This window comes from Pongo pygmaeus, chromosome 9 (assembly GCF_028885625.2).
Source record: "Pongo pygmaeus isolate AG05252 chromosome 9, NHGRI_mPonPyg2-v2.0_pri, whole genome shotgun sequence".
Taxonomy (NCBI): Eukaryota; Metazoa; Chordata; class Mammalia; order Primates; family Hominidae; genus Pongo; species Pongo pygmaeus.
This window is the reverse complement of record NC_072382.2, coordinates 10584730-10600422: the sequence shown is the minus strand read 5'-3', so window position 1 is coordinate 10600422 and position 15693 is coordinate 10584730. Positions and strand designations below refer to the sequence as shown.

General features: G+C 57.1%; 2 protein-coding genes across 9 annotated transcripts in view; one reads left to right on the top strand and one right to left on the bottom strand.

Annotated features, from left to right (window-relative positions):
• Window positions 1-5538, top strand: part of FLRT1 (fibronectin leucine rich transmembrane protein 1) — an 85204-nt gene extending 79666 nt beyond the window's left edge. For all 3 annotated transcript variants that reach the window (XM_054441232.2, XM_063670844.1, XM_054441231.2), the window contains one exon: window positions 1615-5538. In XM_054441232.2, coding sequence (XP_054297207.1) covers window positions 1664-3688 — 2025 coding nt within the window. In that variant the 5' untranslated portion in view covers window positions 1615-1663 and the 3' untranslated portion in view covers window positions 3689-5538. The remainder of the gene's footprint in view (window positions 1-1614) is intronic.
• The window catches only part of MACROD1 (mono-ADP ribosylhydrolase 1), a 170396-nt gene that overhangs the window by 116918 nt on the left and 37785 nt on the right, over window positions 1-15693 (bottom strand). The gene's annotated exons all lie outside the window — the stretch shown is intronic.

The window sequence follows — 15693 nt, the reverse complement described above, 5'->3', positions numbered from 1 at the left end:
AGGTGCATGCCAGAATGGAAGGATGGATGAATGGACAGGTGGATGCATGGATGGATGGACGGATGGATGGATGGATGGATGGATAGGCAGATGGATGATGGATGGACGGATGGACAGGTGCATGCCTGAATGGATGGACAAATGAATGGACAGGTGGGTGGACAGATGGATGAATGGATGGTAGGTGGATGGGTGGGTGGACAGATGGATGGGCAGAGCAGAGGGAAGCTTTATCTGGGGCCTCAGGAAAACCTAGCAGAGGAGGTAACATTTGAGCTGGGTCCTGCCACAGTAGCTTGCTCGATGGAAAGAAAAAGCAGCTCAGGAATAGAGAAGGACAGAGAAGACAAAAAGTTTGGCCTGGTTGAGAAACAGAGATGTTCAGTCCCTATGGCATGAAAGTAAGGTCCCTGCTGGCTCAGTGAGCAGGTGCCGGCTCTGCTCTGCACACCAGGGCTGCCGTCCCAGGCTGGGACTTCAGGCTCCGAGAGGCCATCATGTCCCATCATTGAAAAGCGTCCGTGAGCCCAGTGTTTTACAGCAGACTTTTGCTGGCTGCATGAAGACACCTTCCTCGCTGAGACTGAAAGATAATTTCTCTTTAATTGATTTTTTACCACTATGAACAGTAAAATAATATAAGAAAAATCTATGCTGCAATTTTTCCATTTGTGAAATCCAAAATTACACCTTGCAGCCAATTCCCTCAGAGTGCAGATGCGATGCCTCCCTCCTTTTATTTGTCTCATTCCTTTAAATGCAAAAAAACAGACCGCTTTTTTTTTTTTTTTTTTTTTTGAATAGCTGAAAGTTTATGATTTGAGAAAGGGGCAAGGTGTGGGACAATTTCCCACACAACTCGGAACCCAGGGCCAGGGAGGCACCTCTGATGAAAAGAGATTTCTGTAAATACATGAGAAAGTGATTCTGTTGACACCTCATTCTTGTGTCTGTAGAATGTACGAGTGACAACAGGACATGTTGTTTTAACACCAGACAATGAAGCTCCCTGCTCTCCACTCCTCGCCAGTGATAGCACTGACAGCTTCGTCCCCGCAGGCTCTGGCGACACCCCCCTTTTTGAGCTCCTAGAAACAAGCTTTCCTTTCGAACCCTGGGTCCGAGCCAGATAGCAATGCGTGCTCCTCGTGCAGTGCCAGGGAAACAGCGGCTATGAATCCATAAAACACGCCCTAAATCCATCCCATCCATATTGACTGGTACCTTTAGCGTTGGCCATAAAGTGGCTTTGTGTGAAGTCTTGAGAGAAGAAACCAAACCTGCTGCATGGCTCTCACTAAATTAACCTCCCTGAGGCTCCAGATCACATTCCAGGAGGGCCGTGGCAGCACGCGTCTCATTAATGGGCAGCCTCTTGGCTCCCGATATGATTTAACGTTAGCCAGATGTTGTTAAAGTCCGACCTTGGCAGGAGCAATCACCTGCGGCATAAACCTGGCACAAAGGGCGCTCCTCCAGCTTGACCTCACCCTGCAGGACCGGACTTCGGCCACCCCTTGGTGCAGGCTGGCAGGTGGGAGGGAATGCACGATTCACTCCTGGGGTCGCTGTCGCCGCCTCCCTCTCACTGCCCCTGTCCTGTGCTCCTTGCAGGTATTCAGGCTCCAGGGCAGGTGGGGCCGGACGCCCCCAGCCATCCACCATGGTGGTGGCACACCCCACCGCCACTGCCACCACCACGCCCGCTGCCACTGTCACGGCCACCGTCGTGATGACCACGGCCACCATGGACCTGCGGGACTGGCTGTTCCTCTGCTACGGGCTCATCGCCTTCTTGACGGAGGTCATCGACAGCACCACCTGCCCCTCGGTGTGCCGCTGCGACAACGGCTTCATCTACTGCAACGACCGGGGACTCACATCCATCCCCGCAGATATCCCTGATGACGCCACCACTCTCTACCTGCAGAACAACCAGATCAACAACGCTGGCATCCCCCAGGACCTCAAGACCAAGGTCAACGTGCAGGTCATCTACCTATACGAGAATGACCTGGATGAGTTCCCCATCAACCTGCCCCGCTCCCTCCGGGAGCTGCACCTGCAGGACAACAACGTGCGCACCATCGCCAGAGACTCGCTGGCCCGCATTCCGCTGCTGGAGAAGCTGCACCTGGATGACAACTCCGTGTCCACCGTCAGCATTGAGGAGGACGCCTTCGCCGACAGCAAACAGCTCAAGCTGCTCTTCCTGAGCCGGAACCACCTGAGCAGCATTCCCTCAGGGCTGCCGCACACGCTGGAGGAGCTGCGGCTGGATGACAACCGCATCTCCACCATCCCGCTGCATGCCTTCAAGGGCCTCAACAGCCTGCGGCGCCTGGTGCTGGACGGTAACCTGCTGGCCAACCAGCGCATCGCCGACGACACCTTCAGCCGCCTACAGAACCTCACGGAGCTCTCACTGGTGCGCAATTCACTGGCCGCGCCACCCCTCAACCTGCCCAGCGCCCACCTGCAGAAGCTCTACCTGCAGGACAACGCCATCAGCCACATCCCCTACAACACGCTGGCCAAGATGCGTGAGCTGGAGCGGCTGGACCTGTCCAACAACAACCTGACCACGCTGCCCCGCGGCCTGTTCGATGACCTGGGGAACCTGGCCCAGCTGCTGCTCAGGAACAACCCCTGGTTCTGCGGCTGCAACCTCATGTGGCTGCGGGACTGGGTGAAGGCACGGGCAGCCGTGGTCAACGTGCGGGGCCTCATGTGCCAGGGCCCTGAGAAGGTCCGGGGCATGGCCATCAAGGACATTACCAGCGAGATGGACGAGTGTTTTGAGACGGGGTCGCAGGGCGGCGTGGCCAACGCAGCCGCCAAGACCACGGCCAGCAACCATGCCTCCGCCACCACGCCCCAGGGTTCCCTGTTTACCCTCAAGGCCAAAAGGCCGGGGCTGCGCCTCCCTGACTCCAACATTGACTACCCTATGGCCACGGGCGATGGCGCCAAGACCCTGGCCATCCACGTGAAGGCCCTGACGGCAGACTCCATCCGCATCACGTGGAAGGCCACGCTCCCCGCCTCCTCTTTCCGGCTCAGTTGGCTGCGCCTGGGCCACAGCCCGGCTGTGGGCTCCATCACGGAGACCTTAGTGCAGGGGGACAAGACAGAGTACCTGCTGACGGCCCTGGAGCCCAAGTCCACCTACATCATCTGCATGGTCACCATGGAGACCGGCAATGCCTACGTAGCTGATGAGACACCCGTGTGTGCCAAGGCAGAGACGGCCGACAGCTACGGCCCTACCACCACACTCAACCAGGAGCAGAACGCCGGCCCCATGGCGAGCCTGCCCCTGGCGGGCATCATCGGCGGGGCCGTGGCTCTGGTCTTCCTCTTCCTGGTCCTGGGGGCCATCTGCTGGTACGTGCACCAGGCTGGCGAGCTGCTGACCCGGGAGAGGGCCTACAACCGGGGCAGCAGGAAAAAGGATGACTATATGGAGTCGGGGACCAAGAAAGACAACTCCATCCTGGAAATCCGCAGCCCTGGGCTGCAGATGCTGCCCATCAACCCATACCGCGCCAAAGAGGAGTACATGGTCCACACCATCTTCCCCTCCAACGGCAGCAGCCTCTGCAAGGCCACACACACGATCGGCTACGGCACCACGCGGGGCTACCGGGACGGCGGCATCCCCGACATAGACTACTCCTACACATGATGCCCGCCCACCCGGGCTGCCCCGCCTCAGCCCCAGCTGCCCTGGCGTGGCCACGTGGCTTTGCCCAGCCTGCCGCAATCTGAGAGAGCAAGGAAGAGAAATTCCACGGGTGACTTTCTCCCACAGAAAGCAAAGTTTGGGGAGGGCTGACGATTTTGTAGAACACAACAGTGACAATTTTTTTTAAAAGAATAGAAGGCAGGAGGGGGAATTCGACATTGTTGAAGACATAATTTATACTGAGTTATGCCAGTTGGGGAGGGAAGGACTAAAAATAATATCGCAGGAAGGGCTGGGTTGGGTTTTGTTTTGTTTTGTTTTTTCCCCCTGAACTGGAAGGATACTACCTGTATAACATCTGTGGACACCTCATGCTCTGTTCAGGGCCATCACAAAGGAACTGCCAGGGAGAAGCAGCCAGCTCTCAAAGCTCCCCCACAGCTCTCCCGCCGCTGGCCACTCGCTGGCGACGCGATGGAAGGTTTTCAGGCTCCTCACAAAGGAGAGAGGGAAGAAAAGATCTTTTGCCCTGGAGATATGGTCCTGAAATCTCTCCCCTGGCTTATTCCATACCATTTCCCTTGCAGATTTGCAGAAACATGGCATCTTTCACTGCATTCTTTGAACAATCACGTAGTCGATTAAAAAAAACAAACAAACTTTTTTTTCCTAGGCTGAAGCCCTCTTCAGTTCCATGCACCACGCTCCATAGAAGCCCCGGCGGAAGCTGTAGCTTTCCCTGCCACCTGGAAGTGCATCTGTCTGCCTGTCTATCCCTGTCGCGGTGTCTCTAAGTACAGATGGGTAGATAGAGCCACAGGCACGGTCCTTACCGTTCTTCTCGGGTCAGTTCTCACCATTTCCTGAACAATAGCATTGCGAAAGTGTTGCTTTCTCCTAGAAATCCTTGAGTAAGTAGACCATGTGTTGGGGATGGGAGTGAGGTGGGGGAGGAGACTTGGTCTCTGGGGGCTACTGCTGTTCCTAAAGGCTGAGGTGTGTATGTGGCTTAGGGAGGCGTCGCAGCTGGGGTTGCCAGTCCCATCCTAGCTCAGCTTGGCCAGCGCTGGGCTGCTCTCCTTTCTGATATAGATAAAAGCTTTATTTGATTCCAGTGTCCTCATCTCCCTCCCCCACCATGTGCAATCACCTTAATAGCTACTTTCTGAGCATTTACCATGTGCTGAATGTTCCCTCCTAGGACGGGTAATTAGCGCAGGGATTTTTTTTTTTAAATATCAGCTGATTAGACCTATTGGTTTCCATGGCTGCTCAAACAAAGCCCAGAAAAAGACATAAAAATTCTCGAAAAAGCCCTGGGTGATGGCAGTCCCTCCCTGAACGTAGAAAACTCAGCTGGGCCCACCCCTGGGACTCTGTTTCTTGAGAGGGAGAGACCAGATCTCTTTCTAAAAATGCCAGCCTCCGAAAGGGCCCTGACTGGGGCCCTCAGAAGAGTTAAGATTTTATTTCCTCCCTCTGGAATCCATGTCGCTATCATTCATTTATCAACTGACAGTTCAGTGTGGTGAGCCATGAGATTAAAACGATGATGAAATAACGACAGCGAATTGGACAGGGGGGAAGAGCGGAGCCTGGGGTTCCGACGTGCCTGCGTCCCAGTACTCGGGGAGCCCGGGTCACCATCTGTCACTGTGCCGCTTGTTCTGCGCCAAGGAAAAGGAACGTCAAAGAGGAGATGCTGGTCCGAGGGCAGGGGGATGAGAGGGCTGGGAGCGCCTGGTGGTGCTATTTTCAAACGGCCTCTGCCACCGTGCGAAAAGCAAAGGCAGAAGCAGCAGCGGGGCAGGGGTTACGTTAAAAGGCCCGACCGGCACCTTCAGTGAGGAGATGGGGCTGAAAGGAGCGGACACAACAGCCACGTGGAAAGTGGAAAAATGGGCACAGGCTCCCAGCACGGCCTGGGGTGGGGGGCTAGCCCTCAAAATAGGTCCACTCCCCAGCCCTGGGGAACAGCCGAGCAGTGTGGTCACGTTTCACTCGAAACTAGACGTGTTTTTCCTTTTCCTGCCTGAATCATTTTCTCACACAATAAGGTCAAGAGAGAAATTTCCCGAGGCCTTAATGTCAGGTCTGTATAAAAGTCACCCCCAGGCCGGGCACGGTGGCTCACGCCTCTAATCCCAGCACTTTGGGAGGCTGAGGCAGGAGGATTTTATGAGGTCAGGAGTTTGAGACCAGCCTGGCCAACATGGTGAACACCCGTCTCTCTAAAAATACAAAAATTAGCCAGGCATGGTGGCAGGCGCCTGTTACCCAGCTACTCGGGAGGCTGAGGCAGGAGAATCGCTTGAACCAGGGAGGCAGAGGCTGCAGTGAGCCGAGATTGCGCCACTGCATTCCAGCCTGGGCAAACAGTGAGACTCCATCTCAAAAAAAAAAGTAGGCCCTCCCAGTGGACCATGGCCCCCCAGCCCCGAGACGAGCAGAAGGGCCCACCTGGGATGTCTGGGAGGAGAGCGTGCCTGAGGTGTGCCACGCTGGCACAGGGAACAGAAGTCCCAGGTCTCTGCTGATTCTAAAATGAGACCCCCCTCCCTGAAGGGCACCACTCTGATCACTGCCTTCCCCCAAGTCCCACCCATCTGCAACATGGTGCTGCCAGCACACTGTCCCCACCTCACCTAGGTCCCTCTGTCTCCTCTCCCCACCCTAGACAGGTCAGGTCATGCCCTTAGTGGCTAGGAAGGCATCTGGGGATAGCAGGTGGCCCGGACTGTGAGAGCTGCCTGGGAAGGTCCTGCTTGGCTGGGGCAGGAGTGCGGGGGACTTAGTGCTAGAGAGCAGGCAGAGCTGGGAGCCAGCCTGTGCCCAGCCACGCCCTCCGAGACAAGGCCTGGGTGATGAGCTTTCCTCCCCGCCATTGCACAGAGCAGGCCCAGGCAGGCAGGAGCCCTGGCAGCTGCCCCAGAGGAGCTCCTTGGGCCCCAGGGCCACGCGAGTCTTCTGCTCTTGGTTCTTGCACTAACTGGGTGAGGGCGGGACTCGGTCCCTCTTACCAGACCCTGCCTGCCTCATCATGGGGATCACCCACCCCCTGGGGCTCTAAGTGTGGATGAATGTGGATGCTCCACCCAGTCAGGACCCTGGGACCCAGCTCTAGAGCTGACTGTCTCATCTTTTCTGCCCCTTAGCTATCCTGACACCTTCCCAGGGTCCTTTCTGGGCTTTCCCAGAGGAAGCCCCCAAATATCTGCTGTGTCACAGCCCCTCAGCCAGGGAGGGGCCAGAAGCTAGGTCCATTCTGAAACCCCATCCCCTCTTGGCCCAGCTCCTCCCAGCTGGTCTCATACCACAAGATAGGAGATGTTTCAGGACACCCAGCCTCCCCTACGCCTCAGACATGCATGAGGACACAAGGCCTGGGATGCCAACCCCAGGTCTGTCTAAATTCTCCCGGGCTCCCGTGCACAGCCGACATTTCCAAGGGAATGTCCGCGGCCGGGCTGACCCTCACAGCCTCTAAGTAGCCAGAATAACCTCAGCGGCCTCAGCACTGATGAGTACGTTTTGTGGCATTTAAGGCAGGTTTAAAGTTAAAGATAAAAAAAGCCCACGACACTCCTTTGGTTAAGTGGTTTACCCTTCGTGGTAATTAGATGTAGTGATTGGAATCTCTTTTCTATCACATGGCAATTTTCCTTTAAATCTCCCCTAAAAAAAAAAAGGAAAGGAAAGAAAAGGCAAGGAAGGAGAGAGAGGAGGCACCAGCAGGCCGGGAATCATTTGCATTTTGCGAATGAGGCCTCTTGTAAGCTCAGCTCAGGCGTGGGGCCCAACGTATGGAATGCTTAAGAGATTACTAAAAATAAAATCTATTAATTAGTCATACTCAATTCTGCAGACATGATGTGCATCAAAAGCTCCTTTTCTTCCCTTTTCTCCTTCCCCCTCCCCACGGCCTCCCGCCACAGCCTCCATCTTCTCTAAATAGGCTGGGGCTTGCTCCACGCTAACAAGGTGCATGCAGCGGCCAGGGGCCTCCCTGACCCAGGGCCAGGATGCAGGTCCGGAGCCAAGAGCAGGGGCATTGCACCTTCCTGGCTCTGGGTGACGCTGGCAGGGGAGGGGACAGCACCTGGGAAGATGGCAGCAGCTAGGAGGGGCCCAACCTGACTCTCCCAAAGCCCAAAGCCCAAAGCCCACACCTGCCGTGTGCCTCTTCTCCCTCCCTCTACACAGGCACCGGGTCTCCTCCTTCCCCTGGGGGTCCAGGAAACCCTCCCTCTGAGCCCAGCCCAGCCCTGTCCCAACAAAGCCAGGCAGAGAGCTGAGGAGGGGGTCGGGGAGATGTTTCCAGAGCGGTGCAGGGAAAGAGGGTTTGGTGAGAATACAGCCTCTGTTTCCCCTTCTGTAAAGTGGGGGTGTGCTAGGGAGGAGTCCAGCGTCACTCAGGAAACTGGTGCTCCAGAGGCCAAGTGGGGGCCCCTCCCCGCTGCTGGTGCTGAAAGGTTCTAGCTGGCCCAAGTCAGGTGAGGGATCCCTGAAGGGTTGGAGGGGCTGGTCAGGGCCTTGAGCGGAGGACAGGCTGGGACCCAAGGCTGCCTCCGAACCTGTGCCTCCCTCCTTCACCTCCGGCCCTGGAGCCAAGGAGCCAGGAGGGGAGGAGAAAGAGCAGATCCTCCCCCTTGAAAATGGCAGCTCGAGTCCCAAAGCCAGCCCACTTCAGAAACCTGCTTCCTGCTGAACGTGCCAGAGAGGAGGCTGGGGCTTCAGAGCCTCGCACTTATGAAAAATACAACAAGGAGAATTGGATGCGGCAGAGAGGGAGCAAAGGGGTGGGGAGGGCAACGGGGAGAGCGGGGGCAGTGCTGGCAGGAGGGGCCAGGCGCAGGGACCTGTGTCCCCAAGGGCCAGGCCCTGCTCTCAGGGCCAGGACGCAACCAGGGTCAGTGGCGGGCATCCGCGTGCCTCCTCATACTCGATCGGCACAGGTGATGGCGGCTGCTGCCTGCCCCTGGATGGGTGCCAGGGTGAGCACTCACAAGCGATTCGCAGCCGTGCATCGGCCTTCCCGAGTGCAGAGAAGAGGCATTTTTTTTTCTTAAGAAGGGATAAAAAGGCTCAAAAATGCAAATCGTTACCGTTTACAACCAAGCGAGTCTGCTAAATTGATTAGGAGAGATTAAACTCCTTGGTGGTGCAGGGAAAGGGGGATTTTTCGTGGTTTATGAACCTGCCCCAAGTGGCTATCTGCACAGCAGGGACTTTCTGGGCCTCGTTGGGTGGGGTGGGAGGGTGGGGGTGCAAGGTGGGAGCACCTGCCCTGGCTTGGCTCCCTGGGGAGCCAGGGTCTCTGAAGACAACACCAAATGGGCCAGAGCACTCAGGCTTGAGGCTCCAGCACTGCCCTAGGGAAAGGGGCCCAGACTTCTGGGACAAGTGGCTCATCCAGTCCTTAGAGAGTAGGATTCTAGAGCCGTGGGCTTTTCTGCTTCCTTTCTGTTCTGGGTGGGTCTGTCTCCAATCCACTCCTTGTGGCCAGTAAAAGGGGAGTGGGTAAAGGGAAAACTGCAGGTCAGGGAAGAGAAACTCTAGCCCAGCAAAGGAAGCAGGCAGTGAGCTCTCCATCACTGGGAGCATTCAAGCACTAGATGGGGACGTGGCAGATATTTTCCTCCCAAGGTCTGGTGCTTTGACTAGAAGATCCTGGTTCCCACCCTTGCTTTCTCATCCCCCAGGACACTGAAAGGGAGCAGATATCAAGAGAAGTTCACCATGTTGCTCAAAGTCACTGGTGTCCCCTGAAAACCCCAAGTCAGGGCAGTCCTGAAGACAGACCATCCCGCCCCACCAAAGAGCAGCTTGTGCCAGCAGAGAGGCTGCAAAATACCCATCCTCAGTGTCCAAGAGGCACCAAGAAAGTACAGATACGTGCCACCCCCTTTCCAGAGTCTAAACTCAGCACCTGTGGCTCGCCAGAGGGGCTGACAGAGAGCGCCTCCCAGGCCCTGCAGCTCCGAAGCCCAGGCTGCGTCCTGGGCCTGTCTCTTAAGCCAGGGCCACCCCACGTGCAGTCCAACACACTCATGCTGCTGCTGCTGCTGCCACTGTATCCATCCATCCATCACCGCCGGTGGACAGCGCCTGGGGCACTTTTCACTCTGTGGTTTTAAGCATTTACCGTTTCTTTTGAAATGTTCCAAGTAGATGCCTGAAATACCCATATTTGCTTCTTTTTAAAAACTCACAGAAAGATTCCTTTTGCTCTCCATCCCCTCCCTTTGCTCGTCCCCCTCCCTCGGCATTTTTAATCCGTGGGTTTTCCCTGGTTTTGGAAATTCCAAAAGGGGGGGTCAGGCCCCCTTTCTCACCATAACAAATTTGCGGGTATGCCTGGAGACCCCCAAAGCCACAGAGCAAAGCCTGGTCGTCGTCTTTTTTTTTTTTAGACGGAGTTTTGCTCTTGTTGCCCAGGCTGGAGTGCAATGGCGCAATCTCGGCTCACCGCAACCCCCGCCTCCCGGGTTCAAGTGATTCTCCTGCCTCAGCCTCCTGAGTAGCTGGGATTACAGGCATGTGCCACCACGCCCGGCTAATTTTGCATTTTTAGTAGAGACGGGGTTTCTCCATGTTGGTCAGACTGGTATTGAACTCCCAGCCTCAGGTGATCTGCCCACCTTGGCCTCCCAAAGTGCTGGGATTACAGGCATGAGCCACCGCGCCCGGCCAAAGCCTCGTCTTTTCTCCACATCTTCCCCGCAGACCCCTGCCTGGAACAGCTCCTGCTACTGGTACCCGCTGGAGACCCTGGCCAGGGCCTGGCTCTTTGAGACCATTGTCACTGTCCCCTCCCACCCCTTGTCACTGAAATGCCCGGCCTGTGCCAGAAAAGAGGGTGGGTGTGCTGAGGGCATAGGGCAACCTGTGGGTGGGATGACTGCCCCCACGTCCTAACAAAGCCAGCCCCCAAAGCACTGTGGGCATCTGAGCGGGCACAGTGCCCTGGCCCCCCCGGCTCCCCACACCTGAAAGCCCAAAGCCTCAGACCAGAGAGTCCTCAAAGGAAGGTCTTTGCTGCCACCAGCCCTAAATTTCATCAAGGTAGATGGTCAGAGTCAGCGCCTTGCCCTTCCCAGGGTCACTGGGGCCCAGCACAGTGCCTGGCACAAAGGGGTACTCAATCCTTTCTCTGCCACCAACGGAATGAGGCCGCCTCCTCCTCTCACTTCCTCCCCAGTTGCCATCTGCCCACTCAGTGAAGATGGCCCAGGCACCAGTGTTGGCAACAAACGGGCTTCTCTCGTCCTGCACCTGCCCCGCCAGCAGCTGGCACAGAGAGGGGCTCATCTCGGCAGCTTTACCTCTCGGAAGTACCTCGCTCCACCCTGCCTTGGATCCACGCGTTGCCAGCTGTGAGCCAGACGGAGAAATGTAGCCACTCTGAGAGATCCGGTGGCTGCCCCAACCTGCGTTGGTGACTCAGTTTCCCTTCTCCAAGACTTGCCTTGAGTGGATGACAAGGGGGAGAGACCTGGGGGAGGGCCCCACAGAGGCGCTGCAAGAAATCCAGATCCCAGGCGACACCTGCTGCTTTGCCTGCCGCCCCCGCTGAATCCCTGCACCTGGAGCCACCCACCTGGAGGAACTCATCGGGCTTCCTCTGTAGACGGGAGAAAACAAACGCGCCACAAACCGACAATCAAAGCCATGGTGGATGCAGGCCGCCACCAGCTCATCTCCCTGGAGCCAGGCGGCTCCAGGCCTCTCTCACCTTTCTTGTATGGAACGCAGTCTTGCAATGTTCTGAGCCCACCCGTCCTCGGGCTAGTCCCATTTTCAAAAGTTCTGAGTACGCAGGTGAGAAGACATCCCCACAAAACCCCAAAACTAGCCTTAGACTGTTTTTCCCCAGCACAACGCACCTCCACACCGCCAGCAGCCCACCTGGGTACCCAAAGCGAGCCGCCAGGGGGTTCCGAGGACGCTGCCTGGTGCCTTCCAGCTCAGAAAGAGAGGCCGAGAGCCATGGGGAAGAAGCCACACGGCGCAGCGCTCGGGGCTTGTCTTCCAAGAGTGAGAGAAGTGGGGAGAGAGGTGACGGAGGGTAGAGTGGGTGTGTGGCGTCGAAGTAGGCTAGCCAGAGAGAAGCGCACTTGTGGGATTCTGCTGGCTGGAGCCAGGAGGTAAGTGTGAACAGGGAGGCCAAAGATGAAAGTTATCTAAAAGAGCCTGTACCCCCTATAAACATGGCAGAGGAATGTCTTAAGAGCCACCAACAGTAATTCCCTTTCCGGATGTTAACAGGTTATTTGTATCTCAGGTGGCGTCGTAAAGCATTCTGGAGTGGCACACAATGTCATCCCCTTCCCGGTGGTCTGAAGAGGAGGAGGAGACCAGGGAGGGGTCCTCGGCCAGCCCCTAGCGAATGGGGTGCATCCTTCTGCTCTATAGAAGGCAGGAAGCCCGCCAGCTAACCTCCCGGGTCAGGGGGAGCAGGCCTGATCTCTCCCAAGCCTGTGACCGAGGTCCTGTCTGATGTCCAAGGGGCCCCTGTGCCGGTACCCCCACTTCCCATGCCCCCCAGCCTTCCTCACCTCCAGAATCAGCCGCCCGGGTGCAGCACTGTCTCCTTTCTTTTTCTTAGAAGTGGTCTCAGGGGCCTGAGTGATAGGCCTGACCATCCCCACTACCACCCGCTGCCATACGACCAGATGGCTGACCCGGCCCGGCTTCTCGGGGCCCAGACCAGCCTGGCCTCGTGCCCACCTGCCTCGCTCCCAACCTCACCACCAGGCAAGGGTTTCCAGAAAACCGAGACACGCAAACACCCAACACCACGACAACAACACAAACCAAAGTGCACTGCGAACCGCCCTTTGGCCTCCTTCTTGTAGGTGCCTTGAAACTTCAATGTTGAGATGAATGTGATTAACTACTTGGTCCTATTTTCTGTTTGTCTGTTTTCATAGAAAATGTCCAAGCCCACTTGCCTTGTTCTTTCTTGAAATAAATAGAAAGATTTAACTTTTACGGTCATCTCTTGCTGCTGACTCTTGGCTTGGCACCCCATCGGGCCAGGGGCCAGGTGTCTGGGGCACACGTGGTCTCAGCGGCCCACCCCCTCCCCGGGCCTTGCCCCTGAGGCTCAGCCCACCCCCTCCCCGGGCCTTACCCCGAGGGTCAGCTCACCCCCTCCCCAGGCCTTGCCCCTGAGGGTCAGCTCTGTTCTTGGGGTGCCCTGGCTCGGAGGCGGTGGCCGGGCAGGATGGAGACTGTTCCCTCGGGCACCATCCCAACCAAAATGATTCTGCTGCAGGAAGAAGGGCCCTCTGTCCCCACCCACAGGCCCCAGAGGTCTACTGACACCTGAGTCACCACGAGGGGACCCACAGCTGAACGCAGACTCCAAGAGGGTCTCTAAATGGAGAAGTATGTGTCAGCAGGAGCTGTGGGTTATCCTGGAAGAGGCTCCAGCAACCAAGTGGCTCCAGGATAAAAGTGGGACTGTCCGGGTGTTTGGGGACATGAGCTTATGCCACCACCCTAGATGTCCCCCATCCCCTAGATGTGCCCATTACACTCACAGCTCTGGAGCCTCATCTGCCTCTCTCACACCCCAAACGGAGGGAGACAGGAAGGAACAAAATTTCCATGAGAACAATAGCAGTTTCTGCTAAATTTAACATAAAACAAGAACTCATTACTTCTGCCTGAGATCTGATTTCATGTCTGGATACAGTTAACGGGTTTTTCCTTATATTCCAAGGAAGTAAAGTTAATTCTCGGTGGCGGGTGGCCCTGAGTGGGGTGACGTGGGCCCCACAGGTGCTCTCTGCCCCACCCTCCTCCTCCATCCTCACCTCCTGTCCTGCCGGGGCAGGAGCAGCCCAAGAGAGACCACTCTAAGGTGTGGCACACAGTGTGACCACCCAGGAAAAGACCCAGGCTGTTCTTCCAACTTCTCCCTCAGACCTAGCGCACAGTGGGTGCCCAGGAGGGGTGCCCACTCCCTCACCTGAGATCCATTCTCTGGGGCTGCCGAGGGCTCTTTCTGGAACACAGTCAGTCAGCCAGCCAGGAGATATTGACTGAGGACCTACTATGCGCTGGGGCTGGTGTATTCCTGCCTCATGGAGGAGTGGGGAGGAATCTCCGTGGCTGAGTCAGGGCCTAGCCTGGGTGGGGCTGGGGAGGCTCTGTGGGGAACCAGGTTTCCACAGAGGACGCTTCCACGGATGAGGAGGACTAGGAGGCAATGGGGAAGGCCTGGCATGCCGCCCGCCTGAGGTATACAGGAGGGCAGGTCCACTTCTGCGCCCCACTCAGGAAGGCCCTGTGTCCCCCCATCTCCCCGTTGCCCCCCTCAGACTCCAGCCCCAGTGCAGCCCCGCCCTCTACCCACCACGCCCGATGCTCCCCAGGCCCAGTGTGGCTCAGACTCCAGGTCTGTGCTGCACTGGTTTCCGGCGCCTCTGCTGGCCTTTCTCACCTACACAGGTGACCCCTTCCAGCGCCTCACTTGGCTGGGCTCAGACTGGCAGGTCTTGCCCTCCACACCTCCAGATGCCCAGAGGGCACTTGTCTGGCACCAGGAGGCCCCATAAACAGGAATGAAGGGTGAGTCAATAAACAGTAAATCAATCAGCCAATCACTCCATGGATCCATGTGAGTACAAGGAGGATGATTGTCCAAGCACAACAGCCCTTGCCAACCCCAGTGAACCCACCCTTCCCCCAGGAAGTCCTGCTCCCGGCTTTACCTCACCCTCCCCACGTGTGGCAGCGCCACAAATCTGGGGACACCTGTGGAGCCCTCGAAGCCGGGGAAGAAGGGCTGTGTTCTCAAACTGTGTTCCTCAGCCCCTGGAGCTAACAGAGGTGTCGCCCAGAAAGGGTTCCTGGTCACAGGCCTTTGGGAACCACTGGATTAACACCACTGCCCTCCTGGGGCAGGGCCTTGGAGTCCCTGGGTACTGGGTTAGACCCATGGGCTCTGCCAGTTACCACCTGTGCTACTCATCCTCTCTGTGCCTCAGTTTCCACCTCCGTGTGTACATGATAACAGCTCCATCCCCGACTGCTGTTGGGAGGGTGAGGTGGGACGACACAGGTAAAGCCACTGGGAGTGCCCAGCTCAGAAACCACCCGCACCGACCCTACGGCTGTGACGGAGCCTCTGTGATAGGGCGTGGGAGGCCGGGTTGCCTACAGTTTGCCTGGGGAGTGTAGGCCTCCCCTACCCCCAGCACAGCCTCCTGGGGGGTTTCTCCCACATTCCCGGCCCCCAGGGACGGAGCCAGGTGCTGAGCTGGTTGGCACTTCTTGCAGGGAGGCCCAGGTTCTTGGCAGGACCTTCGGAGCCAGGCAGCAAAGTGCCCCCAGGTCCAGAACAGAGAGGCATCCGTACAGGGTGGGGCCTGTTCCCCAAACCACTCCCCCAACACTCCCAGGTCCACGGCCTGCTGAAGAGGATGACAGGCTGGCTGCAGCCTTAGGCTTCAGGATGGGGGGTGTGTAGGGGGGACATCTCAGGTTTTAATATGCACCCCAGGGGAGTTGGAGGCTCAGCCAGGTTTGGGCCGCACAGGAGGGAATTGCCAGGACCTGCATTTCAGGAATGAAAGGAAAACCCTCCAAACATAACCTGTTCTGAAGAGGACTGGGTGGTTGGAGGGGCAGTGAGCCTCCCGTTCTTACAGGAGAGCAAGCAGGACTGGCCAGTGCCTCAAAGACACTGCAGGGGAACTGCTGGCCCCAAAGAGCCCTGACACTATGTCTTCAGCTGGATGCCAGGAGATGGGGTGCTCCCCCGAGAAACCTACCCCCCACCACTGCTGCAGCCCCCACTGTGCCACCCTCCAGCCAAGCCACTTTGGGCCCTTTCCTTCCCCACAAATCTCTCAGGACTTGCATTATCACTGAGATTAGGGGCACGTGTGGGTAAGACCCCCGAATGGCTGCCCTGCGGCCAAGAGGCACCTCAAGTCCCGGGGCTCTGGCTTTGTGTATCTGACTCCATCTGTTTTGTCAGACTCAGGACT